Here is a 13,750-nt window from a genome sequence, read left to right on the forward strand (position 1 = left end):
GAGGTCATCTTTATTCCTCTGGGATCCCCCATGTACTGCTTGTACCTCTTTTTAGTGCTGTATTTTGTCTTCCTTCATTAGATTTGCAATATTGGGGAGATTGAATCAATGTCTAACTTCCAGGGTTTAGCATAGAAGCTAAACTCATAGTCAATGCTTCATAAATGCTTGTGTAAAGATGGGAGGGAAGAAAGGAGGAGGAGGAGAAGAAGTAAGGATGGGTTTAAAGCTTAGTGATTTGATTTATCACTAGTAAACATGGTGGCAAGCCACATCTGAGAACCCAGGCCCAACAATAGTGGGTACGTTGGAACATGAAGCAGGGAGCTTCTCCAGCCTCCTGAGGTGGTGTAGGCTTTTCCCTCTTTTTCTGTCTCCTCCTGGATCCATGGGATAAATTGAGCCACAGACACAAACATACCAGGCCTCCCCCTGAAGCCAGATCTTATGCCCCAACTGAAGACACCCACTTGGAAGAGCCTCTGGGTTCCATGGATAGCACAGACCATAGGTGCCCCACTGTCTCCCTGAGAATGAGATAATGAAGAAGATACAGTCTGCAAAGAATCAACAGTAGCTCTAAAAAGAGGGCAAGATGAGAGGGTCCTAGGCATAGGCATAGGCTAGGGGCCTCACTCCTGGGCTCTCTCCTGAGAACCTAGAAAGTGGTGGGGCATGTGGAGGATGGGGCCAAGGCAGGGACTGAGTACCTGGCAATTGCCTTTGGTGCCTGGTTCCTTCCAAGCACAAACCATGTTCCTAGAGAGCTGGTCTACCCTCTTGCTGCATTCTCTCCAGCTAATCTGCATCACTCTCAGCTTCTGCAGGTACATGTTAAAGTTGTCATGTTGGTCTGGGAAATGAGGAAGCTAGTGTGAGAATGAGTGCTACATCAACCACTGAAAGTGGCCCACAAATGATCAGGGTGGAAGCCATGGAATGATGCAAACAATTCGCAAATCATAGACTCACAGGGTAGAAAGGTGTTAGAGGTGACCTAATGTAATGCCCCACTCAATATCCCCTTCAGGATCTCCGATAAGGGGTTCCTTCATTTCTACTTCTATGTATTCCCTTTGGGAAACTCATTCCTTCTGGAAGCAGCCTACTAAACCCCCAGCACCAGCCCCTGCCAGGTAAACCTAGAATAAGCTTTCTCCATGGTTCTGCTATCTCTCTCCACAGCTATGCTTGGTCCCTGTACAGAGGTTCAGAACAACCCAACTTCTGAATCAGTATTGTCCAGTGTCTCTGCTAGGCCAGTGGAAAAAACAGGAAACTGACCCACCTATTATTGTCAATTTGTGGAAAGGAAAAGATTATAATTCTAGAGGAACTTCTGGCTTCCCCATCCCATTCCCAACCTCCCAGAGGTTCTCCCTGTCTGGCTAGCCTTGTGTCCTGGGAAAGGAGTAGCGTCATTGATGACAAAGCTTGGTTGGAGAATCACTGGTTCAGTTATTTTGATCATTGATTTTCATCAAATGATAAACAGATGGGGAGATGCATATTATAAAACAATCCATGAAGGAAGAATCCAAACTAGCTTTCTAGTGCCCAGTGCTTCTGGGCCCCCCAAAAATTATCAATGTCATATTTTGAGATTCTTTTATCTTCCAGGCTTTCACCAGGGACTTTACAAGTATAATTGCATTTAATTTAATCCACATAACTGATTTGAGGGAGACATTGCTGTCATTCTACAGGTGAGAAAAAAGTGAGAGTGACTAAGGGGAAGGAGCTAGCTCAAGGTCACAAAGCTAGAGTAGTGAAGCCAAAATTCAGACCTGAGTCTTCTAAAGCATCATGCTGTCTAGCCCAAGGAAACATAAATGTGAACTTTCTATGGCTTTTGAAGGGAAGACACCTACCATATTCATAAGCTGTCACCCACTCTGCCATCCAACACCGGTCCCAGATCCTTTCCTTCTTCTGCAGACAGATGGGCATTTTGAAGTTAGTGAATTGTACTGGTGTGGCAAGCAGGAGCAGGGAGAGGTCACTGTCAAGGTGGGATGGTTTATAATCTTTGTGAATAATTATCTTCTGCACTTGCTTTCTCTCCAAGTGGATATCGCTGAATCTTTTGGTTCCCATGACCACAGTAATATTTCCCAATGCCATTTTTAACCTAAAATATGAAAATAATAACTCCAAACTATAATAATAGTTACACTGCATTTCACATTTATAGACACATTTGTAAACAAAAGAGTTTACAATTGATACTGAGAAATCCAAAGAAGTGGATGTGTGGTGCCCTAGAGACTGGCTAGAGTCAGGGATCCAGACTTAGGCAAATGTCCAAACTAATGACATCAGCCCAGGAAGTTTTCCCTGACCCAAAGGAAGAGGAATGAATCCATCCAAGAGAATAGAATGTGAATTCCTTGACAACAGAGATTTTGACTATCTTGTTTACTGCTATATCACCAGCACGTAGAACAGCACGTGGTAGGTGTCTAATGAGTATGTGTACAATGAACAAACACAGTGCATTTTCTAGACATGTGGCAGGTAGGAGAAGGGAAGATTTGTACTGATTTTCCAATACTGGGTACATAGTCACAACTAGCAGCCAACCTTAGGATATGGTTCACTTAAAAGGAGAAAGTGGGTGTAGAAAAGAGACTTTTTGGTACAAAGCCAATGGGAACAAACCGGGTATAGAGTCCATGGTTTCATAAGCCTTGTGCATTAATCCATTAAGCTACTCAGCCCAGACAAAATGTTGAGGAAATTTGATGTAAATTAAGACAATGCTTCAGAAACTTACAGGGTTCTTGGGAAGCAATGTGCAGCTGTCAAAACCCACCATCGATGTATGATTGAGCCTCCACAGAGGTGTTTCCGTGAGATCTGGATACTCACTTGCCATGGGAACTCACCTTCCTGGACTTCAAACAGTTCATGAAATGATAATGATGATGAATTTGAAAAGGCAGGTCTGTGGCCACATTGAACTTTGTCTGAAAGAGAAATGAAAGAGCCATTTGTACATGAGGAGCACTGAGAAATCCTTCTTATCTGGTATTCCCAACCTCTTCCAAGTTTAGACTGGTAATGAAGCTGAGTGAAATAAATGAGCAGGCACAGACGGGCAGGTCTCAGAAAACACCAGCAAAACACACCTTCTTTAATGTCTGTCCCTCACGTTCAAAAACTACTGTGAGACCTGGAGAAGTCAGGGCAGAGATCCATCAGAAGCTAGAAAAGTGTTGGGGTGTCAATGCAAAAGGGCCAAAGATATATAGGATCCATTCAGGAGACAGCAATCATGCAGAATTTGAATAGGGAAAGTTAATATCAAGAATTATAAACCATAACAGAGGAATAACTACAAAGGGTCGAGAGGACTCCAAGAATACCATAAGGTTAGGGGAGAGTGGAAGGACTGAATTTGGCAGGGGAGCCCCTCCCCAAGGTTCGGGTTCAGAAATCACTGGATAATGTGTGCTTGCAGCCCAAGGGAAAACAGAAGTTTGCTAGTTCCTAATGCTATACAAGCAGGAAACATCCTTTTAAAGTACAGCTGGATTGAAACTTAACACCCCTTCTGGTAAGCAAGGGAGGTGAGCAGGAGGGAGCTTAGGTATCAAGAGCCTGCTCATTAGCTGGAGGGCACAAGGCCTGGGATGTCCATGTCTGTGTTGGGACAGCTGCAGTGAGGAGGTGTAAGGAAATTGGAAGGATTTGGGGGACCGATCAAAGAAAAAGATATGACCACATGGTGGCAGTAGCACACACAAGCTTTATTTTAATAGGTCTGCATGCAACAGAAGCCCTTTACAGCAGGAGACCATCCAGAAACTAAGGTATAGGGATCACCATCTAAAAGCGGAGGAGGACAAGGGAACTCCCAGGGGGAAAGAGATCAGAGAAGGTGCTTAACATTTAGGTAATGTTGCTCAGTGGCAGAAATGGGAGTCTCTGAGTCCGAGAACAATTAAGGGCAGCAGTGGTGTGGGTGTTGATAATCAACAGGCTTTATCTTATCTATGACTAGCAGATATTGGGTGCAGTTTCACTGGCTATGCAAAACAGGAGGCTCTCAACGTCTAAAAACTGCTAAGTTGGCCTTGTTGAAAACAAATGAATGGGGCTCCTGGGTGGCTCAGTAGTTTAAATGGCTGCCTTTGGCTCAGGTCCTGGTCCCGGGGTCCTAAGATTGAGCCCCGTATGGGGCTCCCTGCTCAGCGGGGAGTCTGCTTGTCCCTCTTCTTCTCCCTCTCTCTCTGCCCCTCCCCTGTTCATGCTCTCTTCCTCTCTTTCTATCGCAAAAAATAAATAAAATCTTTTTTAAAAAAAGAAAAAGAAAACAAATGGATGTGTAAAAATTAAGTGTGGCGGGGCGCCTGGGTGGCTTAGTTGTTAAGCGTCTGCCTTCAGCTCAGGTCATGATCCCAGGGTCCTGGGATTGAGCCTTGCATCGGGCTCCCTGCTTGGTGGGAAGCCTGCTTCTCCCTCTCCCACTCCACGTGCTTGTGTTCCCTTTCTCGCTGTCTCTTTCTGTCAAATAAATAAAATCTTTAAAAAAAGTTAGGTTTGGCACTGGCAGGCTTTGAGCTGATGGGTATTGGCCTGCTATGAAGAAATAAACAATCTATGGTCTAGTAGACAAAAGCCATTTTGGGGCCATTTATATACCAGGAGGTCACTAAACAGGGGACAAGACTCAAGCTTATGACCCATGGCTTGAGCCAAGCACTTCTGGATGTTCTCTTCCTGCAACAGTCATACTGAAGGAACAAAGAGAAACAAACAGAAGCATGCCAGACAGAACCAGGAAAAAACCCTTTCCTTCTGCAGGATCTGTCTAGTATCTTCTACTGAGGATAATTTTGTTTTTCAGATTAAGATATAACTGACATAGAGCAGTGTGAAAGTTTCAGATGGACAACTTGTTGATTTGATACACTTATGTATTGCAAAATGATTACCTTACATAACATTAACTAACATCTCCACCACATCCCATTATTACCATTTCTTTTTTATAGTGACAACATTTAAGATCTACTCTCTTAGCAACATTCAAGTATATACTACAGTACTATTAACTATAATCACCATATATTACATTAGGTTCCCAGAATTTATTCATCTTCTGACTGAAAATTTGTATCCTTTGACCAACCTCTCCCCATTTCTCCCACCCACAGAATACCATAAGGTTAGGGGAGAGTGGAAGGACTGAATTTGGCAGGGGAGCCCCTCCTTTGGAGTTCCCCCAAAGGGAACTCCTTTGGGTTCAGAAATCACTGGATAATGTGTGCTTGCAGCCCAAGGGAAAACAGGAGTTTGCTAGTTCCTAATGCTACACAAGCAGGAAACATCCCTTTAAAGTACAGCTGGATTGAAACTTAACACCCCTTCTGGTAAGCAAGGGAGGTGAGCGGGAGGGAGCTTAGGTATCAAGAGCCACCACTCTACCCTCTGTTCCTGTGAGTTTGTTGTTTGTTTGTTTGTTTTTCAGATTCCAAATATAAGTGAGATCACACAGTATTTGTCATTCTCTGTCTGACTTATTTCACTCGGCGTAGTGCCCTCAGGGTCCATTCACGTTGTTGCAAATGGCAGGATTTCCTTCTTTCCTATGACTGAATAATATTCGTATATTTATCACATCTTTATCCATTCATCCACCGGCAGACACTTAGGTCGTTTCCATATCTTGGCTCTTGTGAATAAAGCTGAAATGAATGTGAGAATACAGACAACTCTTTGAGATCCTGTTTTCCTTTCCTTTGAATATACACCCAGAAGTGGGACTGCAGGATCATATAGTAATTCTATTCTCAATTTTTTAATGAAATCTCATTCTGTTTTCCAAATTGGTTGCACCAATTTCCATTCCCACCAACAGTGCACAAGAGTTCCCTTTTTTCTACATCCTTGCCAAGACTTGTTATCTCTTGTCTTTTTGATAAAAGCTATTCTAGCAGGTGTGAGGTGATATCTCATTGTGGTTTTGATTTGCATTTTCCTGATGATTAGTGATGTCAGTGTATCTGTTCATGTTTCACCTATCTGTTAGTCATTTTCTATGTCTTCTTTGGGAAAATATCTATTCAGTTCCTCTGTCCATTTTTTAATCAAAAGAAAGTTTTGGCCATTAAATTATATGAGTTCTTTATATATTTTGGATATTAAGCCTTTATCAGATATATGATTTGCAAATACTTTCTCCCATTCAGTAGGTTGCCTTTTAGTTTGTTGACTTTTTCTTTTGTTGTGCAGAACTTTTTAGTTTAATATAGTTCCACTTATTAATTTTTCCTTTTATTGCTTGTGTTTTTGGTGTGACAACCAAAAAATTGTTGCCAATAACAATGTCAAGAAATTTTTTCCTTTGTTTTCTTCTAGGAGTTTTATGGTTTTAGTTTTTATGTTTAAGTCTTTTATCCATTTCAAGTTAATTTTGATGTGTGGTGTAAGATAGGGGTCCCATTTCATTCATGTATTCATGTGACTAACCAGTTTTCCAGAACCATTTATTGAAGAGACTTTTGTTTTTCCCATTGAGTATTCTTGGATCCCTGTCAAATATTAGTTGGCCATGTATGTGAGGGTTTATTTCTGGGTTGTCAATTTGTTTCCATTGGTTTTTGTGTCTGATTTTATTCCCTGTAGCTTTGTGTGATGCCTCCAGGTTTGTTCTTCCTCAGAATTCCTATGGCTATTCAGAGAATTTGGTGATTCCATACAAATTTTAAGTTTTTTTCTTCTTTTTCTGAGAAAGATGTTGTTGGAATTTTGATAGAGTTTGTGTTGATGCCATAGATGGTTTTGAGTAGTATTGATATTTTAACAATACTAATTCTGATCCATAAACATGGGATATTTTTCCATTTGTTTGTGTTTTCTTCATTTTTTTTTTCCCATCAGAGTCATAGTTTTCAGTGTAGAGATCTTTCATCTTTTGGTTAAATTTATTCCTATTTTTTGATGCTATTGTGAATGGGATTATTTTCTTTATTTCATTCTCAGATATAATGTTGTTAGTGTACAGAAGTGCAACTGATTTCTGTATGTTGATCTTGTATCCTGCAACTTTACTGAGTTCATTGATTAGTTTTTTGGTGTAGTAAATTTATTTTCCATATAAAAAATTACATCAGCTGCATACAAGACAATTTTTTACTTTTTCATTTGGATGCCTTTTATTTTATTTTCTTGATCGATTGCTCTGGCTAGGACTTCCAGTGCTTTGTTGAATAAGTGAGAATGGGCACCTTTGTCTTGTTCCTGGCCTTAGAGGAAAAGCTCTCAATTTTTCTCATTGAGTATAATGTTGGCTGTGGGTTTGTCATATATGGCTTTTATTATGTTGAAGTATGTTCCTTCTATATCCAATATGTTGAGCATTTTTATCATGAAAAGCTAATGTATTTTGTCAAATGCTATTTCTGCATCTATTGAAATGATCATGTGATTTTTATCTTTCATTCAGTTAATGTGGTGTGCCACATGTATTGATCTGTAACCATTCCTTTAATCTTAGGGATGAATACCACTTGATCATGGTTTATGATTCTTTTAATGTGCTGTTGAATTTGGTTTACTAATATTTTGTTGAGAATTTGTATATCTATATTCATCAGGAATATTGGTAGGTAGTTTTTTTCTGTTATAGCATCCTTATCTGGCTTTGGTATCAGAGTATGCTGGCCTTGTGAAATGAGTTTGGGAATGTTCCTTCCTCTTCTATTTTTTGGAAGAGTTTGAAAGGCTTGGCATTAATTCCTTAAATGTTTGGTAGAATGAACCATTGAAACTGTCAGGTCTTGTCCTTCTCTGTATTGGTTGGCTTTTGATTACTGATTCAATCTTCTTACTCATTATTGGTCTGCTCAGATTTTCTATTTCTTCATGATTCAGTTTGGTAGGTTGTATGTCCTAGGAATATATCCACTTCTTCTAGGTTATCTAATCTGTTGCCATACAATTTTTATGAGCCTGTGTATCTTTGTAGCATAAGTTGTAATGTCTTTTTTCATTTCTAATTTTATTTATTTGAGTCTTTTCTTTTTTCTTCTTAGTCTAGCTAAAGATTTGTACATTTTGTTTATCTTTTTTAAAAACTGACATTTAGTTTTGTTGACACTTTGTATAAATATGGTTGTTTGAGATCATTCTAATTTCTTAATATATGCATTTATCACTATAAACTTTCCTCTCAATTGCTTTTGCTCCATCACATAATTTTTGATACATTGCATTTCCATTTTCATTTGTTTTGAGATATTTGTAAAATGTCTCTTTTGATTTCTTCTTTGACCCATTGGTTGTTCAGAAGTGTGTTGTTTAGTTTCCTCTTCATTTCTAACTTCATTCTATTGTGGTCAGAAAAAAAATATTGATATGATTTCAATGTTCTTCAAACTTCTAAGATTTGTTTTGTGCCATATTGTACAATCTATCCTCGAGAATGTTACCTGTGTACTCACGAAGAAAATTCTGCTGATTTGATAGAATGGTCTATACATGTTTATTAAGTTCATTTGTTCTGGATTATGATTCAATTCCAATATTTTCTTTTGATTTTGTCTGGATGTTCTACCCATTGTTGACAGTGGGGTAGTGAAATCTCCTACTATTATTATATTTTTGTCTATTTCTCTCTTCATATCCATTAGTATTTGTTTAATATATTCCAGTGCTGTAATGTTGGGTGCATATATATTTACTATTGTTATATATTCTTGATGTATTGACTTTTTAATCATTATATAATGACCTGAATCTCTTGTTATCTTTTTTAGCATAAAGTCTACTTTGTCTGATGTAAGTATGGCTACATTCACTTCCCTTTTGTTTTCCACTTGCATGAAATATCTTTTTCCATCCCTTTACATTGAGCCTAGGTGTGTCTTTAGAGCTAAAATGAGTTTCCTGTAGGCAGCATGTATTGGGTCTTGTTTTTTCTTCTTTTTTTTTTAATCCATCCAGAATATTCTGTGCCTTTCTATTGGTGAATTCCATTCATTTATATTTAGAGTGACTATTGATATGTAAAGACATACTTCTGCCATCATATCCTTTGTCTTCTAGTTGTTTTGCATCTCCATTGTTTCTTTTTCCCTCTGTTTCTGTCTACCTTTATAAAGTGGTCATTTTCCATGGTGATTTACTCAGTCTCCCTTTTTATGTTTTGTGGCTCTACTCTAGGTTTTTAGTTTGTGGTTACCATGTGGCTTATATAAAACATCTCATATATAAAATAGTCCTTTTTATGCTGGTAGCATCTAATCTTCATTTGCCTATAAAAGTTCCACCCTAATATTGCCATTTTACAGATAAGGAAACAAATACAGAGATATTTAGTAACTTATTCTGAGACCACATAACAAGTATGTGAAGGAAATGTAATTAGTTCCTGTCAGTCTACTTCAGAGTTCATTATGCTACAGGTCTGATTGTGTTTATAATCTGGGATGAAAAGGTCCATCTAGCACATCATATAAAATATTGATGAATTTTTTACATAAATTTAAAATTTTTACATTTGGCCCAAAATAGTTTTAAGAGTGTTAAAGAATCAGGAGAAAAGATTTAGCAGCACACATAAGACACAGAGGGCTAATGTCATTAAAATTAAAAAAGGTCCTGCAAACCAGTTTACCACACCCATTCAAATAGGAAAAATAAGAAAGTTATAGGAACAGGTAATTCTCAAAAGGATAAATGGAAAATGTTACAACTAAGGAAAATGCTACAAATAAGGGGGTAAAGATTGGTCTTGTGGCCAGAAACATTTCAGAAATACCAGATTAAATGAAATTAAACTATTTTCTTTACAGTGAGATTTCTCAAAACCTTTAATATGTGAATATTCACTGTGACTCTACAGAAAAAGTATGAAATAGAGCATTTCTAAAATCTTATCTAACCATGAGGACTTTTTCTTTTTCTGTGCAGCTTCTAACAGGACAAGGATTTTACAGAACATACTTGAAAATGCATTAATTCATTTGCTCCTATAATAGTCCTATAACTTTTCCCACTCTATGAGATTGTATAATTTAATACATGTAGTCTAAATTAATAAGGCCCTTATTCCACCACAACTCTGTTACTTGTCCCAGAGTGTTGGGCCCAGAAAGATCCTTAATACATTTATAAAGAAGGGAGTGGAGACTGGAGAAGCAGAGGCAATTGCTAAACTGTTGTTTCAAGTGCTCTGTATTTCCAGAACTCGGGTCCAGACCCTGAAGGATCATTTTAAAAGGTATGTTCACTAAGCCCAAAATATCTACTTTGATTAATCAATTGTAATCTCCTCATTTCCTGGGCCATTTGCTCTAACTCAGCAACCCCTCAGGACTCTAAATAAAATCTACAGGAACCAGGTAAGAGGTTGAAGGCCTCTCTCCATCCTCTGCTCTGGGTTAGCCTGGCACAGACCTGGATCTTCCAGGGCATGTCCCTTGAGCACTATAAGCAGTGGAATTAGAAGCTGGAGCATCTTCTTTTCATTCCAGTCCAAAATTGCCCAACCTATGCCTCTAGCCAAAGCTGATAAAGTGCCAACTGCCACTGCTTCAGTTGAGGCCATCATAAATGCATGGCAGAGCTGGTCTTGGGTGACATCACAGTAAGCCCAGGGTTAGGGAGGATACAGGGGATGCAAGGCAGCCTGGCTTAATGTGTCTGTGTGCCTAATCCTTCCCTGTGTGCCCTCCACAGTGGGGAATAAAGGGACAATGTCTCTAGCAAACTTTTGTCTGCACACTCCCTTCCCACTTTTGACTGAGCCTCTTGTTAAGCCATGTATTCTATCATATGCTTTGGCATCAAAAAGCTATGGGTCTTTGGGTGAGTTTTCATATTTTTTATTTCAAGCCTGCTATGACTTTTTAGAAGATTGAACTTTATTGTGAGGTTAATGGGGAGAATGGTAGAATGAAAATGGGTCATATAGTCACATATGCATGAAAAGATTACTCTGAGTGTTACACAGGGATTATTTTAGAGAGGACTAACTAAAAAAGAGAATATAATTTAGGAAGTTGCTCCAGAAATGCAGATAAAAGATGATGGTGGCCTAAAGTAGTAAAGAGGGTGGGTGTATTAGTTTGCCAAGGCTACCATAACAATGTACCACATACTGGGTGGCTTAAACAACACAAATTTCTCAGTTCTGGAGGCTGGGAAGTCCAAGATCAAGGTGTCAATAGGGTTGGTTTCCTTCTGAGGGCCATAATGGAAGGATCTGTTCCAGGCCTCTCTGGCTGGTGTGCAGATGGTCATCCTCTTGCTGCCTCACTACGGTCTTCTCTCTGTGCACGTGCACTCCTGGTGTCTCTTCCTCTGTTTTTTAGATTTAATTTGATTTTAGTTGCAGTATAGTTGACATATAGTGTTATATTAGTTTCAGGTGTACAACATAGTGACTCAACAATTCCATACATCACCCAGTGCTCATCACAAGGGCACTCCTTAATCTCCATCACTTATTTCACTTATCCCCCTGCCCACCTCCCCTCTGGTAACCATCTTCCTCTTTTTATAAGAATACCAGTTATATTAGATTAGGGCCTTATTTTAACTTAATCATCTCTGTAAAGACCTTATCTTCAAATATGATTACATTCTGAGGTACTGGGGGCTGGGATATCAACATATGAATTATAAGAGGGACACAATTCAACCCATAATAGTGGAGTCACCAAGAAACAGATGTAATTGAGAGATAACCAAAGAGTTTGAATATAAAAGTAATGTGATTGATGAGCTATACAGGATGAGCAGTCAGATACAAGTACAGATCTGAAAGTTTGGGGGGGAAGTATAAATTGGAAAGTTATCAGCCTATTGAAGTCATGGGAATGGATAAGATTGTTCACTGAGAAGGTTTGGAGAGAGAAGCAAAGAGGGCTTAGGACTGAGGCCAGAATAACTGCCAACATTTTTGGTCCTATAGAGGAAGCAGAGCCCGAAAAGGAAGCTAGCAATTGCCAGAAGCACTGTAGGAAAATAAGAGGGTGATGGTGTGCAAAATGGGACTAGAATGTTCCAAAGAGGAGCAATGTCTTCTAATTAAAGATAATCCCTCCCCATGTCCTCTGAATCTCTCAATCCTCCCACAGCCTCGGGAATATGATACTATCGCCCCCTCCCTAGTCCTCATGCTCTTTTTCTCTTCCACATCTTTCTCATCAGCATTTAAATGTGCTTAAGTCATCAAATCTTTTAAATAAACGAATCTCAAAAGGCTCTCCCCCTACTCTGACTTACTCTTTAGCCACCACCCTATCTCCTCTCATTTATAACTCTTTGTAAAGAATTTAAAGAATGACTGTATAGGAGACTGAATGAAGTGCTAACTGCCGAAAATAGCTATTATCTGTAAGTAAAGACTCCTGTTTTCTCCTCTGTTCTTACAACAGTTCTGACATCAGATGTGTGGGTTTTTCCATACCAAGCACTTCTCCAAATCTTAGTGGACATTGAATGGGAGTCCTACAGTTTAACTCAATTCTGACACTAACTACATGGAGTAAGTGCAGACCCCACAGGTTAAGGGTTCAGTCCCACAAAATTGCACCCACTTCAGATGCCAATCACAAATCCAGGTTGTCACTTACACTTCTGACTGACCTGCTGTAAATCAGGAGTTCCCACAACCCCTCCTCAGTTTCCATGATTTGCTAGAAGAGGTCATAGAACTCAGTGAGCTTTCCTAACTATTTCTGATTTATTATAAAGAATACAACTCAGGGACAACCAAATGGAAAAGATACATAGAATAAGGTATAGGGAAGGGACATGGAGTTCTCTTGCCCTCTCTAGGTGCACCACCCTTCCAGCACCTCCATGTGTGCACGAACCCATATGCTCTCTGAACCCCTTCAGTTAGGGTTTTTATGTTGGCTTCATTATGTAGGCTTGATTGACTAAACCACTGGCCACTGGTGGTTAATTCAACCTCCACCCCTTCTCTCCTTAGACATCAGGTCTGGGGCTGGAAATTCGAACCCTCTCGTCACAAAATTGGTTCCCTAGGCAACCAGCCCCCCAGCCCAAGGGATTTTTCAAAAGTAACCTCATTAACATAAACTCAGATGTGGTTGAAAAAGGCTTGTTACTGATAACAGGAGACACTCTTTTCATCTTTATCACCTCAGCGCTATTTTAGGGCTCAGGACAAGAACCATATATTAGCACATAAGAAATTACAAAGATTTTAAGGGCTCTGGCCAGGAGCCCAGATGAAGACTACAATATATGTTTCTTATTATATCACAAGATTACAATAATATTCCCGGGTTATCTACAGGAATCCCCAGTTACCTACAAGAATCCCTAGCTACCTATAAGGCTTCCCAGTTACCTGCAAGCCTTGCTCCCTCCTTCCTTCAGGTCTCTTCTGTCCCCTTGTCAGTTAGACCTCCCCAATCACTCTATTAAAAACAGCATCTGCTACCTTCTTCAACCTACACTCACTATACTCTTTCTCTACTTTCTTTTTCCATAGCATTTGTGATCATCTGATAGAGTCCATATCTTCAGGATTTATTTAATTTCTGTCTCTTCTACTAGAATGATCTTTGTGAGGGCAGGGGCTTTTTATTTATTATTTATTCCTATATCCCTAGTTTTTAGAAAATTTCCCGGTACATATTAGGCACTTAATTAATAGTTGGAATGAAAGAATGAATGCCTTGAGAAGAAAAGGCTGGCCTCCCACTCAAGGTAGAGATTTACCTGTGAATGTTGGTGAGGTATGCTCTGCCCTGATGAGTTG

The 13,750-nt window shown here is 39.4% G+C and overlaps 1 protein-coding gene across 1 annotated transcript; it reads right to left on the reverse strand.

Annotated features, from left to right (window-relative positions):
* Positions 1-230: 230 nt before the first annotated feature.
* On the reverse strand, positions 231-2,124 carry PRSS51 (serine protease 51). Its single transcript, XM_088021323.1, has 3 exons — positions 1,872-2,124; positions 711-853; positions 231-527 (listed from the first exon to the last, which is right to left on the reverse strand). The coding sequence occupies exons 1-3, from the start codon at positions 2,122-2,124 to the stop codon at positions 231-233; spliced, it is 693 nt and encodes a 230-aa protein (XP_087877449.1).
* Between the last annotated feature and the right edge of the window lie 11,626 nt (positions 2,125-13,750).

Source organism: Eumetopias jubatus, unplaced genomic scaffold (genome assembly GCF_037043125.1).
Source record: "Eumetopias jubatus isolate StellerSeaLion01/CBP00866 unplaced genomic scaffold, mEumJub1_p1.0 scaffold_2, whole genome shotgun sequence".
In the NCBI taxonomy this organism is placed as follows: domain Eukaryota; kingdom Metazoa; phylum Chordata; class Mammalia; order Carnivora; family Otariidae; genus Eumetopias; species Eumetopias jubatus.